Source organism: Sander lucioperca, chromosome 14, assembly GCF_008315115.2.
Source record: "Sander lucioperca isolate FBNREF2018 chromosome 14, SLUC_FBN_1.2, whole genome shotgun sequence".
Classification (NCBI taxonomy): Eukaryota; Metazoa; Chordata; class Actinopteri; order Perciformes; family Percidae; genus Sander; species Sander lucioperca.
In genome coordinates, this window is record NC_050186.1 from 27447928 (window position 1) to 27469309 (window position 21382).

At 40.9% G+C, this 21382-nt stretch overlaps 1 protein-coding gene across 3 annotated transcripts in view; it reads left to right on the forward strand.

The window, feature by feature from the left end:
- The window catches only part of vldlr (very low density lipoprotein receptor), a 58668-nt gene that overhangs the window by 31603 nt on the left and 5683 nt on the right, over positions 1 to 21382 (forward strand). For all 3 annotated transcript variants that reach the window (XM_031277500.2, XM_031277502.2, XM_031277501.2), the window contains exons 8-16: positions 723 to 845; positions 4035 to 4154; positions 5431 to 5556; positions 7192 to 7363; positions 8505 to 8729; positions 8828 to 8946; positions 9540 to 9679; positions 12536 to 12677; positions 15655 to 15804. In XM_031277500.2, coding sequence (XP_031133360.1) covers positions 723 to 845; positions 4035 to 4154; positions 5431 to 5556; positions 7192 to 7363; positions 8505 to 8729; positions 8828 to 8946; positions 9540 to 9679; positions 12536 to 12677; positions 15655 to 15804 — 1317 coding nt within the window. The remainder of the gene's footprint in view (positions 1 to 722; positions 846 to 4034; positions 4155 to 5430; positions 5557 to 7191; positions 7364 to 8504; positions 8730 to 8827; positions 8947 to 9539; positions 9680 to 12535; positions 12678 to 15654; positions 15805 to 21382) is intronic.

A 21382-nucleotide genomic window follows, 5' to 3' on the forward strand; every position in this document is an offset into this window, starting at 1 on the left:
GTTCTCAATCTTTCGGACTAGGCAGTGTAGATGCACTCAAAGTCAGGGCAGTTAACAATGACGATGCAGAAATGCATACATTTTATACCTTAACGGAATTTTTCTACCACATTTTTTTTGTTTTATATTTTAACATTCCACCTCAGGGGGGGTGTGTGTGTGTGTGTGTGTGTGTGTGTGTGTGTGTGTGTGTGTGTGTGTGTGTGTGCGGAACAATCCTGATCTTGAAGGACTGAGAAGAGCTTCAACTGTTCCAAAACAGAATGCATGTTGGTGAAGCTCAAAACTCAAAGACATTTTCTCACACATTCAAGCCTGTAGGTAGTCTGCAGTCTCGCTTCCTGAAGTTCATATGGAGTTGAAAAGTTGTGACGCTTTAATGAATGTCAACCTTAAAGGAATAGTTGAACATATTTGGAATTGTGGCTATTTGCAAGAAAGTTGAGTGTGATGAGAAGATTGATACTACACACGTCTTTGGAGTATGACGATAGATTAGGAAAGTGCCTAGTTTAGCATAGGACTGGTCGCAGCGGGCAACCACTAGCTTGGCTGTTCCACATACAGGAGACTGTAAAAGAGAAAGTTAAATCCATATGCAATGAAGCATAATGATATGATGGCTTTTCATGTAATTGAATTTTTAAAGGAATGCATTGTGTAAGGAATAAAGAATGTTGTGTGTAAGCGGGACGTGTAAAATTGTGTGCATCTCTCCACAGTGACTCAGTGTAACGGACCAGAGAAGTTCAAGTGTCGCAGCGGGGAGTGTATCGAGATGAGCAAAGTGTGCAACAAGGTCCGAGACTGTCCCGACTGGAGCGACGAACCCATCAAGGAATGCAGTAAGTAGAGAACAAAGAAAATCAACATCTTCAAAAAATCTAATTAACGCTTATCTAAGGCCAGAAACACTCTACATTTGTCGATTTTTTTATTTTCAAGGTTCTACAGATTTTTGTCTGTTCTGTGATAAATACACTTTATTATTATTATTATTATTATTATTATTATTATTATTACTACTACTACTACTACTACTACTACTACTACTACTACTACTACTACTACTACTATACCAGCAATATGTATGGTTTTGGCCCAACCAAATACCTGGATGGTCCAATGCATAATGGAGAGTTTATTTTCCCAATCAGTAACGGTCTGTCTGCATACTGCGTTCGTTGGTAGTATGTAATAGGCAGTTTGGAATACGGCCTAGGTCTCCCCAAATTTGATCTTGACAAAATGTAGTTATTTTCAGCTGTTTTTGTAAATGTTAAAGATGTTTTATAGAGCATTCGATTTTTATGTGAAAAATGAGCTGATGGTTCATCCGACAGAACTTTTCACTTAAACGATGAGCTCAGGCTCAGAATCACAGCAGCAGACACAACTCGTGTACACAAAACCAAAGCTCGTCTTCCCCCGAGTCGGGACTGTCTGCAGCTTCCTGGAGTTTTGTAGTCACGGTCAGGTTATCAGGTTTAGTAACGTTGTGCCTGACATCACAATTTGTGGCGATTTTCTGATTTGAAGTTTAGTTATTTAGGATATTTTCCTTGTGCCTACATTAATGAGGAACAAATGAAGAGATGCAGAGTGGTGTGCCTTCACACAAAAGCTTTGTTTTAAAGGTCCTATTAGGGCTGTGCTCGATTTAAAGAAATTCTTGGTCGACTAACGCTCATTCAATTGTATCGACTAATCGATTAGTTGATTTAATCGACAGATCTGTAAATCTGAGTTTCTCTGCAAAGAGTCATGCAAAAGCACCACTTTAATTCTTGTGTTTACCAGAGATGTGCTCGTACGTTTCTTGGAAATAAGTCATTCAGCATGAAAAAAGCATAAAACATGACTAATCGACTAGAGAAATCTAAGTTTACTAAGACCAAAACGACCGATTAATCGACTAAGAGGGAGCAGCCCTAGGTCCCATGACATGGTGCTCTTTGGATGCTTTTATATAGACCTTAGTGGTTCCCTAATACTGTATCTGAAGTCTCTTTTATATAGACCTTAGTGGTTCCCTAATACTGTATCTGAAGTCTCTTTTATATAGACCTTAGTGGTCCCCTAATACTGTATCTGAAGTCTCTTTTATATAGACCTTAGTGGTCCCCTAATACTGTATCTGAAGTCTCTTTTATATAGACCTTAGTGGTCCCCTAATACTGTATCTGAAGTCTCTTTTATATAGACCTTAGTGGTCCCCTAATACTGTATCTGAAGTCTCTTTCCCGACATTCAGCCTTGGTGCAGAATTACAGCCACTAGAGCCAGTCCCACAATGAGCTTTACTTAGGATGTGCCATTTCTGTGTCTGTAGCTTTAAATGCTATTGAGGAGGAGAGAGGGGGGGCAAGGTGGAGGGTGGGGGTGTGGCCTTGACCAACTGCCACTTTGCTCGTTTGAAAGCCGTGATGTCTCTCTCTTTCTCATGGGCGGGCCAAATATTCTGGGCGGGCAAAGCAGAGAAAGGGGAGGTAACCTTTCCCCTTATGACGTCATAAAGGGAAGATTCCAGATCAGCCCATCTGAGCTTTCATTTTCTCAAAGGCAGAGCAGGATACCCAGGGCTTGGTTTACATCTATCGCCATTTCTAGCCACTGAGGGACCATAGGCAGGCTGGGGGAACTCATGTTAATGTTTTAAAAAAAAAACAACCTCAAAGTGAAATTTTCATGCCATGGGACCTCTAAGCCAAATGGATGTAGATGACACTTGACAGATGATTATTCAAATATTTCCCCAGCCTTCCCAACGGAGTGGCAGAACAAATGTAGACTGATCAACATGTTTGATTTTTGTATATTACGTTTGCACTAGAATCTTCGTAAATATGAATGATCTTGTAGTTCGAGCTGTGATCAACCCACAGTGTTTGTCTCCTGTAATTTGCAAATGTCACTTTTATCAAGTCTCGTAGTGCTTCCCCAGCTGGCCGCTTTCAATGTCAGCGACATGAAAGTGTTTGAACTAGAAATATTTGAACTTGAGTTCCCAGAATGCTGATTCTCTACACGCTTTACCCAAACCAAAGCGATAACAGAAGGTCCAACATTTAGATTGCACTGGACAGGTCTCTCAGTCACAAATTGCTTTTCAGTAAGTTCAGATGTCTTTTCCTGTGGGCAGGAAAGTGTCCATACCTAAAAGATTTTAATTTGGGCAAACACGGTAAAACTACATGATGTTCCTCTCTGTTGCACATTGATTTATGCTGATAATATGTGGGTTTTTGTATGAAATCCCGCCTTGTGCAGCTTTAATGAGTCCTGCATTTCAGCGTGAGCGAATGAATAGTGCCTCCTAAATAATTCTCTTTCATGGATCAAAGAACTCGGCAAAAGTGAATATGCTCTCCACAATCTGAATACTAAAGTCTGAATTGTACTACACTTCAATCATAGAAAAAGATTGGCATATCATGTTAATGGTCAATTTAATGGATAAAATAACTCAATTATTCTTTCAAGTGTAATGTTGTACAGTTGTTAATGAGCTGGATAATCTTGTTTCAAGCATTGGTGCACTGTCTGCTTTGTTGAATAAGGGAAGAGAACGTGTGTTTTTCCCAGGTTTTTATCAAAGAACATGGCGATCAAAAGAAATGGTATATTTTGTAAAGAAATCAAAGAACTCACTGCTACGTTGTCAAAAAAATGTTTTTGTTTTGACCTTACAGACTTAACCAGGCACACAAACTAACATTACAAAATGTAATTTTTTTTTTTAATCATATTTCATGGTTAAAGTATGCATATTGAACCACAACATCCTCAGTAGCACCAGTTTGAATCAAGACTGATCTTTGTATCATCCCTCTCTCTTGTTGCTCTCTTGTTGCTTTCTGTCTAAACTATCGATGCCTGGATGATACCAAGATTTTGTTTTTATAGCCATTAACTGATGCGAGCGTGACAGGATTACTATTTAGACTGGTATCTACGGTTTGCGTGCCTTGCTTGCATGATTGAACTGTGCTCTCATAGCTTCAACAAAGCCCCGTTTCCTTCCTGTGCTTCAGATCTAAACGAGTGTCTCATGAACAACGGCGGCTGCTCTCACATCTGCAAAGACATGGTGATCGGCTTTGAGTGTGACTGCACGCCGGGACTTCAGCTCATAGACCACAAGACCTGCGGAGGTAGGTGACCTTTACATTCGAGCCATTTGACAAAATATTTGCATTGGTAAATCGCTTATTTTTTTTATTGTACTGTCAAAACACTTGTATAGCGTTGTTGTTGTTTTAGGTAGCATTAATCGTAAATACACACAGATTAGCTTTGTCTTTTCCAGTTAAATGTAGTTTCCTACAGGTTGTAAGTCTATTTGATCATAGACATGTGATTCAGTGAACCCAGTTTAGTCAGTTTAGTGTAAGCTAAACATTGGCAGCATTTTCAACATTACCATATGTATTTAGGACGCTGGCTCCATTACATTTATTTTCAGGAGACAAAATAAACACCACCACTTATTGTTGTTCCCTGACATACTTTTGTTTCTTGGCAGCCATGCACCTCAATTGTTTGAACAGTAGATCAGACAGAACTGTCGGCTTTAAACATAATGGGGCTCGAAATTAATCCCAAATCGCAATGTCCTTGTCAGGCTATTGTCCTGGATGGTTTGAAAATAAAACCTCAAGACTGCAGAGACTGTCAGACTGAAGATGCGTTACTGCATTTGTCTTTCTTAGAAAGCCCTAATCCAACGGGCCGGGTCAGACATACTGTAGGCTGGTGTTGTGACTCGGAGATGTTTGCTTTATGGCTGCTCAGTGTTCCTATTGTGCACTTCTGGCCTCCTGAAGGGTTCAGTGTGTAATGGGATTGGATGTGTTGTATTTATTTTTTTCTAAAAGTAGCAATCCTCTTGGTTATGTTGGGGAGGTACCGATCCGACACACTTTCATTATTGAGCCAATCTTGGCCTCAAGCACCACTTTGGACATTGAGAAATGTGTATAATCCCATCTGGAATGCACCCCACTAGTTGCACAGGCGCTTAATCTACTCTCAGGTATAAACCACTAAACTCCTGAAAATCATTGTATTTACATTTGATTGTGATGAGCATCTGGCTAAAGAGCATTCTGGCAAAATGGCAACAGCAATTATAGTTGGGTATAATTTTCACTTTGTGTATCCCAAGCTTACATCGGTTTATAATCTCATGCAATAGCAATCAAGGGAAAAGTAATTGTTGTAAAAAAAAAAAAAAAAAAAAAATTGTGAAAAAAAAAAAGTTCCGTATTTTTGTTTGTAGCAGAGCCGTGTGCAAACGTCTGATTACCCAAATTGAAGCATTGAGCAGGCTTGATGAATTAAACATGTCACATACCAGCTGTATTCCCCCTGTGTTCTGTGTTCTCTTCCTCATCCCTCCCTCTTCTCTTCGTCTGTCTCTGTGTGCAGACATCAATGAGTGTGTGAACCCCGGCATCTGCAGTCAGATCTGCATCAACCTGAAGGGTGGATACAAGTGTGAATGCCACAACGGCTACCAGATGGATCCGACCACCGGCGTCTGCAAGGCTGTTGGTGAGTCAACAGCTGGGAATACAGTGCAACTCGCTGAAATACAACAGCTCTCATCTTTGATGCACAGTGGGGAAGTATTACACCAAGTGTTTTTTCTTTAGGTCTCAGGCTTTTATACTTAATTTCTGCTCAAGAAAACTCAGTGAGCCCCACCATACCAGGCTACTGTCAGGCTGTTTGGCTTGACTGCGTTTAGAGATAAAAGGCTGTTGCATTGTAGCGGGTTGTACTGAGAGGTGTCACCAATATTTTGTCCACCCATTTATGTGGGCAGATAAAATATAAAGTGGTTGAATATGAACTGAACATTTTGACCTTGGCTGTTGTATTACTCCACATAGATGGGTGAATTCTCTAAATGGGCTTTTGAGTGTACGGTATAATGCAGCTTTCTAGTCATGAACACGTCGTGGGAACAAAACCCAATTAACCAAAATGCCCTGGAAAATGATGGGTTGTCGTAGAATTGTTGCGCTATTTTACTAATCTGGCAATGCTCTGTCACATGACTCACAAGCTCCCAAAGTCTGTTTGTGTTAAGATTAAATTACAGCTCTGGTCAGAGATGAAGTAAAGTTTAAATGGTGGTGGGTCGTCTTGCAGTTCAATACTTAAACAGGCTCCATTTGAAATGAAAATCCAGATATTCTGAATCTGCCAAAATTAAGATTTCAAAGAACAATATCCTGTTCTTGGATACCCCACTGGTCTCATTAAGAACGTAGGCTGACCTGCTTTTATGTCTCTTAAAGATCACCTAAGATGACAGGGTTTCTAGGTTGTAAAAAAAAAAAGTGGATAACTATTAAAGGACCTGCAGAGGCAGTCATTAGCATTTTATGAAAGAATTTGAGTAATGGAAAAGGCAAATCATTTGTGTGGTAGAACTTTTTTTTTTTTTTTTTTTTTAATGCTATTTTTAACCCACCCGGCAGGTTGAGAACCACTGTCCGGATGCACACTGAAATCAGTTTTTTTTTTTTTTTTTTTTTTTTTAACCTGAGCATTAATAGATACAATCATAAAAAGCAGCTTTGTAAACGTGGGCAAGTACATGAGTAAAGTGAACAAAAAGTCACACTTGTTCAGCGAGAGCTGGGTAGGTGAAAACAAGATGCCAGAAGAATCTTAATTTGTAAAAAAAAAAAATGAACTTAAACTATACGTTAAAGTTATCAATAAATGATAACCATTCAAATATCATCAGAGAGGTGGGGATGCCATTCTTTAGTCTGGTGATCACATGCAGTCTGATTTGTTTCTGCAGTAAAAGGACTTTATTGTGTTGCCTGTTGACAAAGACCATCATTGTATCCTTCAATCTGAAAGTAGTTTTTTCCTATTGATTTGTCATCCAATCCTATAAACTGTTATTTATAATATAATTCCTCTTCTATCACACTATAATAATCTTCAGTCATTTGGTTGCTCTGTTCAGATTCTGAGTGACATGAAAGACTCAAAAAGAAGAGCCCACACTCTTTAACAAGTTTTGACCATTTGATAAAACCTTTTATTTAGAGATCCCCCGTGTTTAAAAGGCTTTGAAATGATCCAGCATCAGCAGGTGGAACAGAGCAACCGGAGGTACATTGTGAAGACGTGCGCTATAAACCAAGCCTTCCCTGTCCTCAGGTAAGGAGCCCTCCCTGATCTTCACCAACCGCCGTGACATCCGTCGCCTGGGTCTGGAGAGGAAGGAGTACACTCAGATTGTGGAGCAGCAGAGGAACACAGTGGCTCTGGATGCTGACTATAACCAGCAGATGATCTTCTGGGCTGACCTGGGCCAGAGGGCCATTTATAGGTAGATTACACGCACCACACAGAAGCATGTGAAGGAACACCACTAACACAAAGAAGCTGCAGAGTCTCATCTGATTTGACATTTCAATACGACGATTCCACTTTGTCATTCAAGTTTAAGTAGATTTTCACAGTTTCAAACATGATGGAAACATGGTGGCTGCATGAAAGCAGTGAAACATAATTGTCAGTATAAAGACCTGTTACCTCTGAGCAACTTCAAAACAACCCAAGGTGATCATTCTTTCAAAGTGCATCTAACCTTGGCGTCTTTTTGAAGGCTTTCTTTCTTTTTATTTTATTTTATTTTTTTTTTTTACTTTTTACAAACGAAAACCATTTAGCTGTCTTATAGCCATATTTGTGGTGTGGTTCCACAGATGTCAATTTTGTTAGTTGAAAAGTGCATCGCTAAGTTCAGAGTAAAACATCTCTACCTGTTGGATGGGTCACTACGACGCTTTGGTCCAGCCTGAAACTACTCAACAACTACTGGATGGATTGAGATGCTATTTTTAAATCCATTGTCTGCAGAGAGAGAGGATTCCTACTGGCCTTGGTGATCCCCTGACATTTCCTGTAATGCCACCAGCAGGTCTCAACATACAATTTTAGAGCTTGTCATGAAATTTGGTACACACATCCGTGGCCCTCTCAGGATGAATTGTAATCACTTTTCATCTAGTGCCATCATCAGGTCATTTTAATTTGCCAAATACCTGCAAAACTAATGACATTACCATCATCCTCAGCTGGACTCTGTGTTTAGTGCTGATTAGCAAATGTTAGCATGCTAATATTTAAACTAAGATGTTAGCATTAAGCTCAAGTTTGGGTATATTTATCTGAACCACTAACTTTGCCTGAAGTAAGACATCCATATTTGCCTGAGATTTACAGGAACTGTTTGTGATAGCAAAGTTAGACATCTCCAACTTTTTTATATCAGACTTTTTTTTTTATATCAGACTTTTTGAGGCGAGGTTAGTTAAGACTTTGCCCTGCATTGTTTTCTGAAAAATTGTATTTAAACTAATGTGGCCATGTGAAGATTCAACTGATTGTTTAATTGTCGAGGTCTTGATAGATGATATGAATCTTAAATTTTAGTGACATGGTCTGCTCTTTTTTTTCCTCCTCAGCACTGTGCTGGACAAACGAGGGGACGTCGGCATCCACAGCAAAGTGATAGACAACGTCCAGACTCCTGTGGGAATCGCCGTGGACTGGATCTATAAGCACTTGTACTGGTCTGATCTCGGCACCAAAACCATTTCTGTAGCCAACTTCAACGGAACCAAGCAGAAAGTTCTGTTCAACAGAGGCCTCAAAGAACCGGCATCCATCGCTGTAGATCCGCTGTCTGGGTGGGTGGCAAGCTCGTTTTGATTTCAGGTGAAAACCTTTCATTCCCATTTGACAATACATTTACAGGTCAGTCTGTGTGTGTTTGTTGGTCCTGTAGGTTCCTGTACTGGTCTGACTGGGGCGAGCCAGCCAAGATTGAGAAATCTGGTATGAACGGAGTGGACAGACAGGTTCTGGTGGCGACGGACATCCAGTGGCCTAATGGAATCTCCCTGGGTAGGATCTCACACGCACGCACACACGCACACACTCTGTTCGTTTTTTCTTCTTCTTGTCTTTCAGCTTATACACAAACTCATTTTGTTGCAGTGTTTACATTTAATCTGCCAATTAAATGTTGTGGGTTTCTCCCCAGATGCCTTATGTTATTAAAATAACTCCGCTCCTGAAATAAAGTTGAATTTTTTTCTTTTTATTCAACACCTGACCAGATCATATTTTATAATGAAATGCTCTCCTTTGTTCGGTCTCTTTTCTCTTCCTGTGTTTGCATCCCCCACACTGTGGAAAAGCCATCGATTTGTCCTTAATGAAATGTTGTATTGATTTCAATTTCTTTTCTCTCCTTGTCTCATCCTGCCATGCCTCATCTTCTTTCTGTACTCTTCTGCATTCTTTCATCCCCCTATTCCTTAACTCCCTGTTCTCATTTCTTCTGTCAACACTTTTATTTTTCTCCCTTGTATCACTCCTTTCCTTTTGTTTCCACTTTTTTCTTTTCTCTCATGTATTATCCATTCTTCTGTTATTTCTTCCATCTCCAATTTCTCACCTCTTCTCATCCTCTCCTGTTTCTTCTCTCCCCCCAGATCTGATCAAAGGCCGGTTGTACTGGGTTGACTCTAAGCTGCACATGCTCTGTAGTGTTGACCTGAACGGAGACAACAGGAAGAAAGTTCTCCAGTCTCTGGAATACCTGGCTCATCCCTTCGCTCTCACAGTTTTTGAGGTACTGCTGGCTGTTATATTCTCATTTTCACGCATAACTCCATTTTTTTTTCTGACCAACTAAAGGTGGCACACAGGTTATGATTGTCATTTGGTCTTGACTCATTGAAACAAGTTGGATGGAAACCGCAGTCTGGGTCAGTTGGTGTTGACAGTCTGGAGATGAAATCGTTTAGGGTTGTCTAGTCTCGCAGTGCAAGACCTTCCTCTGCAGCGCTGCGGAGAAAAACGTGCTCTGGTTTATTAGCATTTCTTTAAACCAATCCCAATCGTCTTGGGCTAGACAGAGCCACGGTGCCTCTGCAAAATAGCCTCGGGAAGAAACTTGTTTTGGTGGAACATGTTTACGTTCAAAGGTTTTAAGTCGTGCAACAGAAAACTCAGATTGGACAGATAGTCTAGCTAGCTGTCTGGATTTACCCTGCAGAGATCTGAGGAGCAGTTAACCATAGTCCTCAGAAATCCACCGGAGTTTAGAACGCCAACACAAAGGAAGCGGAAGGTGACGGACATACGGCAGCACCGGAACAACAAATGAATCGTCGTCGATATAGACAAGGGGTTGTTTAATTGTCGTCTGATCATTATAATTATTGTATTTGTTTCTTAGGACCGGAATCAGGACCCTCAACGTATGTAAAACACAAAACAGTAGCCCTGATGGAGGACCATCATTCTATGTCTCTAGTACCATGGCCTGTCCTGAATCGGGGCTGAGCTAAATTTTTGTGCACATTCACAGCTCACTTTGAATTCGCCTCACTTTCATGTTGACCATCCTCCCTCCCCCTTTTTTAATCCAAAATGTTTTCTGTTCGTATCTTTGACTTTTCTGCAGAGATTGCAGTATAATTAAGCACAGCTAACTTTTTGGATTAATAGTTTTGTGTTGGTACACTCATAGGCAAAGTGTGTTTTGCTGGATTTTGTTGGCTGCCTTGCAAATGCGACGCTAATCCGTCTACGTGTCGTCCGTTGTGTTGTCTGTATTTACTCGTCCAATATGTGCTCCTTTCTGGCTGCCGTGACCAGCAATCTACGTTGATGGAAAATGAAAACGTTAAGAATAGCTTGCAGTTTGCATTCTAGTGAGTACACAGCTAGTTAAAGCATGTTTAGTTTATATTAGCTGTTTTCTAGTGAGGGGAGTAACTCATGGAAAGCAGGTACACTTGGTGGATCACTAGCCTGACGTGGTCATACTCAGATTCTAGTCAGAATCTGAGTCTGATTCTGCTCCATTGGGCTGTGATTATGGGGCGTGTTTCAACCGAACCAGGAAAGAAAATGCCTCTGCACTCAATTGGATAGACCTCCAACCAATCAGAGCAACGGAGTATGTGATGTATGATAAATTAAACTTTTGCCGAATCCCGTAAGGAGGACGGCAAAAACATCTTTCCGTTCTCTGTTCCTCTTTTAAAATGAATGCGCTGTCGATATCTTCTATAACAGATGCAATGGCGGAATCTACACATCTCAATTCTCCAGCAGAGGCCATCTTTAACAAATTCAACCCAAGCGCTCTTTGGTGATGTGGTTGATTACATTACTGTTGATCATCTGTCCATCATCGTATAAAGCCCGCCCTGACAATTTGATTGGTCTAAACAGCTCTGGTTTGAGCACAGTTGCTCCACAACGGATCAAGTCCAGACCGAACTTCCCGCCCTCAAATGTTGTGGGCGGGGCTAAGTTTGGCTGGCATCCAGGCTAGTGGATCATGCCTTCTATCTGAAAACTATAGTTTCCTAATATCAAGTATCAACAATGATATCTGCTGGTTAAAACGCGTAGTCTTCATATAGTATATGCATGTATATCTTTCTGTCTGTTATATCTGTCTTTCTTACATGTAATCTATCTGGATTATAGAATCGTGGACATGTGGCTCTCTCGCTGTCTCTCTCACCTACACCCACTCACACAACTGCTAACTCGCTCTCACTCAGACGGATGACATTTATTCACATGCAGACACTTGTGCTTAAGATGCAGCTCGTGTCTGAACACTGCGTAGTGCACAATGTCGGTAACAGTATACGGTTGTAACAACAAATGATAGAAGTATGATCTAACTAATCAGTCCATGAAGCGTTTAAGGTTCAGTGCTCTCATCACATGCAACCCCGGAGCTCCTTCATAGGAAAAATCCTCTGCTGCACGTGAAGTTCCGTGTTTTTGGGGATAACCATGAGAAGGACAGGATTAAGATATTAGCATGAGCAGTGAAAGCCACCAAGGCTGAAGAGGCCAAAACAGAGAGAAAAAGACAATATTGGTGAACCTCTGCTCAATCTCCTCCTCACTCTGTTGTTCAGGTATGAACTATAATTAGCAGGGAATGGCTATGTGAGGCAGTGTAAGATCAATGTCTTTGAAAGTATTTATTACTGAAGAAAGAATTGATTATATTGTATTTGCATAATATAATAAATACCACTGAAACTTCACGTTTTTGACTAGGTTGCAGTTGCAAAATTTTTAATCAGGATACTGCTGCTACAAGTTACCACAGCAACAATACTTCTGATTTAAAGCATGGTCACACATACGTGAATACAGGCGAGTGACCGTTGCCTGCCGAGGCAATGCTGGATGTGACGCACAATAATGTCATTCACCATGAAAAAGCATAAGAAAATGACTATCTGACAAAATAAATCTTAGTTGACTTAACACCAAAATGGCCAATTACTCAACTAATTAAGAGGGGGCAGCCCTAGTGGCATTCTGCACTTTGGCCTTGTCATTTTTTTTTTTTTTTTTATATAGAGACGGCTTCAGCATTGTAGTTAGTCAAGCTTTTAGCTATTAATGGGAAAATAAGCTGTATCTTTTTTTCTGTCCTCGCCAGGATCGAGTCTTCTGGACGGATGGCGAAAATCAAGCCATCTTTGGCGCAAACAAGTTCTCAGGCTCGGACGTGGTGACGCTGGCCAGCAACCTGAATGACCCCCAGGACATCATAGTGTACCATGAGCTGATCCAGCTGTCGGGTAAGAAGCTGCTGGGGGGGGGGGGTGAAGCGAGCAGAGAGGCAAGAGGAAAGGATGGACATTGTTGTGGAATGGTTGTTGAGCCAGAAAATCCTATTCATCAGCCCCGTAGGTTAAATGACATCACGGCAAACTCAAGTTAAAGCTGACGGTGCAGACTTTTTTTTTTTTTTTTTTAGTTTAGTTTTATAAAGTAACTGCAGTTAGTTAATGAAGGTTAATGGAGAGAGTTAATCAGAAATGACTGTAATTACACATGATTCAGGTACAGGGAGTACTAATGATGATTATCATTTTAGCTTTAATCATGCAGCCATAATTTACACCGGTCTACTAGCCACTGATTTATGGAAGGAAAGGGCAAATAGTTTTTTGCTTTTTGACAAAACAATGTTGTCCGCTAGCTGTTCATCAGTTGGAGTTTGCTGATTTTAAACGTGAAAGTTCAACTTTTAAGCTTTTGAGTTTTAGCATTTACAATTTCATACCAACTGAGCAAAAGGCTGTGTGATACGATTGAACACAAGCTAGCAAGTGGACCTTTTTAATTGTGAATCTGCTGTTTCCAAGGTTAAAGTGGACTTTCAAACACAGCTTCTTTCTTACACATTTCAATGTTGAGCTCCTTCCTATGCCCTTGAAATCTTTTAGTTTCACTTTGTTTTTCTTTATTTTGGATAGCAACAACACATGGTGGTCTAGACCTGATCACATATCTTAAAGTCCTGCATGTCGGTCTGACTGCCCAATTTAAAATGTTTGTGTGTACGTGTCAACAAATGTCTGACAAACAAAGCAGAAGAGGTTGGTGAGGACGTTATCGTGCATTGTGATGAGATTAGCCTGTTCAGCGCTGACTTAACACTAGCACCTCCAGGCATTTTAGGAATACAATAACTGGCAAGTCCGCCGCCCAACAGCGTCTGCATCTTTTTGTTATTGCTGATGGGCTATCAACACATCGACCCTCTCCATCTCTATAGCGCTGCATTAATCTCTATCGAAGCAAAAACCCACTCAGCCCCTCGCACACTATTCATAGCCAGATAGCTGATGTAACCGCTGACAACTGCTGTGCTCTTGGCAATGTACAGTAATGTGTGCTATTTAACTACAGCACAAGCTCGGCTGTGGCTCATCTAGAGATTCGGCATGTCCCTTTTTTTTTTTTTTTTTTTTCGTCCAGCCGTCACACATCCAGGTAGCGGGGATAGAAATTATTTTTTTTGTTCACCTGCTACTGTGGCTGGTGGATTCCGAAATCTACCAGCCACTTTCATTGCCTCCATGTGAAAAATAATACAACTCGATCTACAATACTCATGCATGTGTATTTTACAAGGACTTAAGGAAAATCTTAACATTCTCTTTCTCTCTCACGCACACACCTAGTGTTTTCTCTAGGATTTATAAAGCATTTGGATCAGAATAAAATCAGTTTGACTACTGTAAGTCTGTTCAGCTTTAAAGTTACTGATATCACACAGAGCTAATGAACAGTTATACATTATCGTGCCCCCTCCGAAAAGCTTTTAGTAGCTTATTTGGGGTTCCCCATTTCACGCGGCCTACGTATGATCATTGTACCTTCTGAAATTGTGTTTTATGATACAATGATGACGTGTGAAATAAACGAAACGAATACATACACAGATACATAACGCATTTTGCGATGTGCATCTTGGATCACTTTTTCACAGACTATGACCACTACTTTATCATTAATAAACATCGTGCCAAAATATGAACCATAACGTCAGTGGGCTTATTTGCTAGCTAACCACTGCTCCAGTACATAGACGGTACCTTAGAACAATGTTACGAGAAACAGGTGATTTAACGGCAACGCTCATGTTACATAGTTAAACCACAAAACGAAATACTCATTGAACATTACTATGTTTTTTCATTTTGGTTTTGAGTGGTATGCATCCGCACTAACCTGATAAACATTTTAAACAGTATTGTTAATACAGCGTGTCGGGAATACGTCTCCTTCAGCAGGGAGTCCAAGGCAGAGGGACCGCAGCGTTCTCTTACGTTAGCTTTGTGTCTCAGCTGGGGTCTGATCAACAGTAAATCCATTAAAGTCAGTGCCCATTACGCTATTTTCCAAACTACTGTAGCTGTCATATTTCACAGGGCTTTCGTGGTAAATCGGCTGCTGAGGTTTCCGTAGCTGTATGCCACTCTGCCTGAGGAGAAACTGCTACTATACTCGCGCTGTTGTTTATTTGGTTGCCATGACTTCGCCAGTGATGACATCCTGTCACTGGTCCAGTTGCTCACCCTCAAGGGGAGACCGAAATCTACAAGTGACGCCGCCTTCACATTGGCACAGTAGATAGGCCTGCGAAACGACCAGAAGTCATTCATTTCCTATGGAGATTGGCAGACCGCATGCGAATGGGTCCGAACTGATGCGAATGAGTGCGGTGCGGGAAAAAGTTGTCCATTGGTCATCCGATTCAGACAATCCGAGCGGAAGTTAGCGTTGCTATGGTACCGATAAACAAATTTAAATTCTTAACTTTTAATAAAATAATGATTTCATAACGATATGTTGTCATGTAACCGATTCATTTGAGTATGAGAAAAGTTATTCCGTGCAGAAACAATGCATAGGATACCTGCTATGGCTAAGTTGGTTAGCAACAGACATCGAACTACTGTATTATACCGCTATATCACATTTAACCGACCTGACATATCAACATCCTGGGCAACTTTTCTCCACGCAGCCCTCAGATGAGAGGTCATAGAGAATTGGACATTTGGACACTGACAGACTGAGTCGTTCTAGTCTCTCCACACACACACACACACACACACACACACACACACACACACACACACACACACATACATTCCTTGATTTATAGTTAGATGTGATGAATGATTTCTGTGCTGCAACTTGATTGCACATTTTCTATATGTGTTTGTCAAAGTCCTCATAGCTACTGACTCTGGTGTGCAGGTCCTAACTGGTGTGCAGAGAAAGGTGCAAATGGAGGCTGTAGCTACATGTGTCTGCCTGCGCCGCAAATCAACAAACACTCCCCCAAATACACCTGTGTGTGTCCAGAGGGACAGGAGCTGGCTGCTGACGGCTTACGCTGCGGACCTGGTGAGTCACAGCACCACAGTGGTGAAACCCACTTTCTTATTCACTTATTTACTTGCATATATTTATGTCTGTCATGTTTACACCTGAACTAGGAGCACACATTTGCCACATGCAAGCTACAATTTTCAGTACGACATCATTTCTCATCCCATTTAATCGATTTAGTTGGGTATGTTTTATTTACAATATTTTTTTTCTTGGATATGAATAAGATTCTCAGAACTAATGTTGTAATTTTTTACAAAGAGTCCTTTTAACGTTATTAAAAATAGGGTAACCCTTTACTTGAAGGTATTGACATTAAAAAAAAGTACATTTAATTTTTTGGGGTCAATTCTTAATGTGAACATTACTATTTTCAGTAACACTTGAAGGTATCGACATAATCGTGACATGACACTGTCATGAACTAGTCATAAATGTTATAAACAAGTCCTAAACGTTTATGACTTCTGTTAAGTGTCATTCGGTTTTTGTCATGACAAGTTGCCATTGTTTGGGTTGTCTTAATTATGACAACTTGACATTAATCAAAGTGACATTACCAGAACTTGTCTTGGTCATGACAAGTTGACATTCAATTTGTTTGGGATGTCTTTGTAATGACAACTTGACATTAACCAGGATGACATTACCAGAAGATGTATTTGTCATGACAACTTGACATAATGTCTTCCTGTTTAATGTCAAGTTGTCATAATCAAGACAACCCAAACAATGGCAACTTGTCATGACAAAAACCGAATGACACTTCCTAAACGTTAAGGACTTGTTTATAACGTTTATGACACGTTCAAGACAGTGTCATGTCATAGTTATGACAGTGTCATGACATGATTATGTCGATACCTTCGAGTAACGTGTTACCAAAAATGTTTACATTAAGAATTGATCCCAAACAATTAAATGTACTTTTTTTTAAATTTAACATAAACACAAACGCACTACCGCTGTCAACAAAATGAAGTGCAACTCTGCAGACTTCGCAGTCTGTATCGGTTGACCAGAAAAAAAAAGACATGGTTGGTACCAATGGTTGCATTAGGTAGTCTTTTTTTTTTCACATGATAGTGTTATCTTTCCTCTAGCTTTAAAATGGAGCCAGCTCAAATCGATGTCGTAATCGTTCAGTATACACTACTACATGTTCTTCTGTGGATCCTGTGTCATCTTGCTTGTTTGGCTATTTTTAGCTGAAACATTAATAATCCATAGAGAATTATGACCGTATATATGGGCAAATCTGGACACATTTTTACACAAATGGGTCAGGTTAAACCACCAAACGAATGGTAAACCTGTAGCTGTCAATCGTGTTAATGTGCATTTCAACTGCTGGACACATACTGCAAGGCCATCCTGTGCATTCCTCCCTACTTCATCTTCCCTTTACTGTGCTGCCTGCCTTAAATGGGCCTCTTCTTAAAGAATTGATTAAAAAGAAAAGGCTAAAGAGAGCTGGGCTTTCACAGGGGATCCCGCCAAAACGGAATCAATTCTAAGAAACCAAATTAATTAATTTTAATTCTTTGGGTGGAACTGGCTTTTAAAGAGTTTTGTCACTCCCTCCCTTTTTCCTCTGCTTCTCAGCCACTCAAGCATGTTTACTTGGTGTTAGTGTTCCCTCTGCGAGTCTTGACTATCTGTATCCATGCCAGCCACAAACCCAGCTGTCTGTTTGTGTTAGTAGTCTGACAGCTGAACAGTAGCTGAGTCAGTTAGTGTTTTGATCCAGTTTTTTTTTTTTTTTTTTCCCCCCAGTCTCTTTGGCAAGCCTCAGCACCGTGCTGCTGCACATCTCAGCTGCAGCTCTGTCTCCTCCCTCTTTGTTTGAAAGTGTCTTTGTGGTCTCATCCTGACAGCTGAGTCCCCGAGGTCCCGAGGTTGATCCTTCTTCAACTCTTTGTAATGGCTCAGGTCAGCGCTGCCCTCTGCCTTATTTTTGCCTGTTGGGTTCAGTCCTAGTCTGAACAGCCTCCAATCTCATACTCATGAGTCGGATGTGACGGTTAGTACCATAGCAGCTGAGATTATGCAGCTGAACACCTACATGTGATAGTTGATCATGGAATTCCCAAACCATGGCTATTCATCTGCTGCCTGACAGGTCCACATTCTGGCAAGGCTTTCCACAATATTTTTTAACCTGGCTGCAGGGACTTGCTCCCTGTAGCTGGCCTGGCTCACAGTCGGCTCTCCAGGTCATCCCAAAGGTGTTGGATGATTGAGGTCAGGGCTCTGTTCAGGATAGTCAAGTTCTTCCACACCAAACTGGGAGAAAACCATTTCTAAATGGACCTGGCTTTGTGTACAGTGACAGTGTCATGTTGAAATGGGAAAGGGCCTTCCCCAAACTTATGTCACAAAGTTAGAAGCACACTTTTGTCCAAATATAGTTACATGCCGTAGCATAAATATTTCCTTCCACTGAACCCAAACCATGGGAAACAGCCCTAGACCAAAAGTACAGAGTGTGACGACGGTGGTGTCCTCTTTGGCAGCAAAACCAATTATTTCAATGTTATCCTGATTAACTGGATAAAATGTTGGCCCATCCAGTCAATGCATTTAATCCACTTGCTTAGTGATTGTATGGGATCATAGTCCATAGGGGATGTCTTGTAAATCTTTGTCGCCAAGAATGAACCCTTGGGGGAACGCCACATGTCAAATTAGTTCTCTAACCTACCAGAAACTCATGTTCTGGTATATTCTTCCAGAGTCTCTTTTTTTTTTTTTTCCCTCTCGTCAAAATTAGCTCGAGGTGGTGAAAAGTTATGGCAAAGACATGTCTGACAATATTGAAAATGTTTAAACTGAAGAAATTATTTGCACTTCCCCTCAAGCTGTTTGACTCTTTCGTTTCAGCTTGAGGAGAAGTGCAAATAATTTCTTAAGTTTAAACATTTTCAATATTTGGGGACATGTCTTCGCCATTATTTTGCACCAAACTGCAACTCTGCCCTCCATCAGCCTTTCTTTCCTGTGAAAAGGTTGTTGGGGAATCGGATCTACTCTGCTCCAGTTGTTTTTTTGTCTTTAGCAGCCCAGCTCCTTTCTGCTCCCACAGATTAGCCTTTTCATACTCAAGCAGCATCGGCTAGGAACCTGACAGCTGAATTCTGTGCACATACTCTCCTAATTGGACTCAAACTTTAGACCGAGACACTGGTGTACACAAAGTACTGGAACATCTCCCAAGCAACTCTCTGCTCCGTCCTCCTGCCCGCCTGAATGAAAGTCTGCCTGGTTAGCCTGTTCAGTTTTCTTTAAGACTTCTGTTCTTTACTTTCCTCGATTTCCAAATGAGAACTGAGGGTCTGTTTCCAGAGTTTCTTGACCGTTTGTGCAGCCTGTCTCTTTTCTTGTTTTCCCTGCTCCATTTATATCTGCCTCAAATGTGTTTGTCTGACTCATGTTGCATATTGGTGGAATAAGTCATTTCCGAGTGTTTCTCTTTTGTAAATTAATTTGGACTATCCTGATGTACAGGGAAAATTCTGGCAGTACTTATTTAAAGTATCATTACAACTACTTATAACCTGGGGCTTATTTTGCAGTAGCCAAGGTTTTACTGAGGGGAAAAAAAACAAACCGCCCACCTCTTTGTCCCTTTGTCCTGAATTATAAAGTAGAGCTGTACAGTTAGCTGATGCTTTAGTTTGACCAGGTTTATACTAATCAAATTCTCACTTGAGGTGACATACTCTTGTCCTTTACAAATAGATCCAAGTTTGTATTTTACATGGCTCAAAAGAAACAAATGGTGAAGGTTACCTGAGAGTAGAACCCTATGCAGTTTGCTGCAATAGCTAATCCAGGATGCTAACTTTTGTTTGCTTTTGTTTAGTCTCTTGGGAGAGGAGGAAAAAAGCTCTTTATCAAGATGAATTGTAGATGAGAATTTGTTGTTTGTGTGTGGTGTGTGTGTGTATGTGTATGTATGTGTATGTATATATATATATATTTGTATTCATGTATTTCTCCGAATGATTTGTATATGCGACAGGAAAATGTTTGTTAAATAAGTAAATTTGTGGTGTCTTGTAATCCCATGTGGGATGGGCCAAAATGTTTGGCATGACACAGAAATACAACATAACTAACTAACTCTGTGACCAGTGGTTTAATGTAAAAGTGTATTTGGAAAGCTTTAAGAGGGTTCTGCTGTTTGCCCCTGGCATCGAATTTCCCAAATCTCCATTTTTATTTTACCACAACACCAGTTCTATTTGAATCATTGAAAGATTCCCAGATACAGTCTGGGTGGCGATAGAGGTGTGGAACCAGTAGATTATATGGTAGGATGAGATGAACTCTGTGCTCCAATAAAAGTCTGCCAGCTCTGTATCAGGTTTTACAGCCTGCCTCGTCTACAGAAATGTAATGGCCTTTATATCGTGAACGTCCCTGCAGCCTCCTTACGGCCTGTTTGGGAATCTGGAGCTGCCTCCAGGCTCTTTCCAGCCGCTGGGATGACTGAATGTACCACCCAGACGGTTTTATTTTTTTCTCTGCACAATTTCATGCAGCTTGTGTGTGTATGTGTCTTCTGTGTGTGAGTGCATGCATGCAGTTCCAAGGTGTGTTTCTGAGCATGTGGATTAATGCAAACTCGTTTCTATCGTGTGTGTGTGTGTGTGTGTGTGTGTGTGTGTGTGTCTCAACTGTTTCCACGCCTGTCTGTGTGTCTGGTAGTGTTTAAATGTGAGAATGGTGTGGGAGGGGTTAAAGAGGGATGCCTGTCACTCGCTGAATGCTCCTCCACCTTCCTCCGAGTTGGGCTGTAGCCAAAAGACTCGCAGCCCTTTACTAAACCTCGAGCTAACATATTTATCCCATTTTACAGCCATTGCAGCTGAAACAAATAGAACTGTAGAGCATTGTGCAGTTGCAGCTTTGACCGGCTCTAATCTCGTTAGTAAAAGAAAGTAATAAGCAATGCTTTCACTTCAGGGTTGAACCTGAAACTACCAGTGAGGGATTTATATAACAGCCTTTAGAGGCAACTGGAGAGAGTTTTTACTTCAGGCTAAACAATCTCAGGCTGAAATACAGGATGCTGTTGGGACTCCAGTTTGTTTTATTATGTATTATCATTAGTCTGACCTGTCATAGTTTTAGATTAAGGGTTTTACAGTGAGGGTTTGTCCATGTTTTATCAAAACTCAATTCTGACTCAAATGCTAATCGAATAATTTTCTGTTCTCAAAGGCTATATGGATGAAAAATGACAAATAGATTATGAGAAGAATGAGAAAAGAGGGCTTCAAACCTTGGCCGTTGTCTCACACTCTCATTGTCAGCTTGTGTTTCTGACAACCCGAGTTTGGGGGAGGGGGGGTGGAGCTGATTCCCCCGCTGACATCGGGTGGTACGCCCTCCGTCACCAGTCAATCACAGGGCTGACCCATAGAGAAGGACACATTCACACCAAACCTGCACGTGTTTGGACTGTGAGCGATCTAGAGCACCCGGAAGGAAACGCGCAGGCACAAGAAAAACATACAAACTGTAAGGTGTCAGATTCTCAGTGTTGGTATAAAAAATAACTTCAAATTGAAGTTAAGGGGAGCAC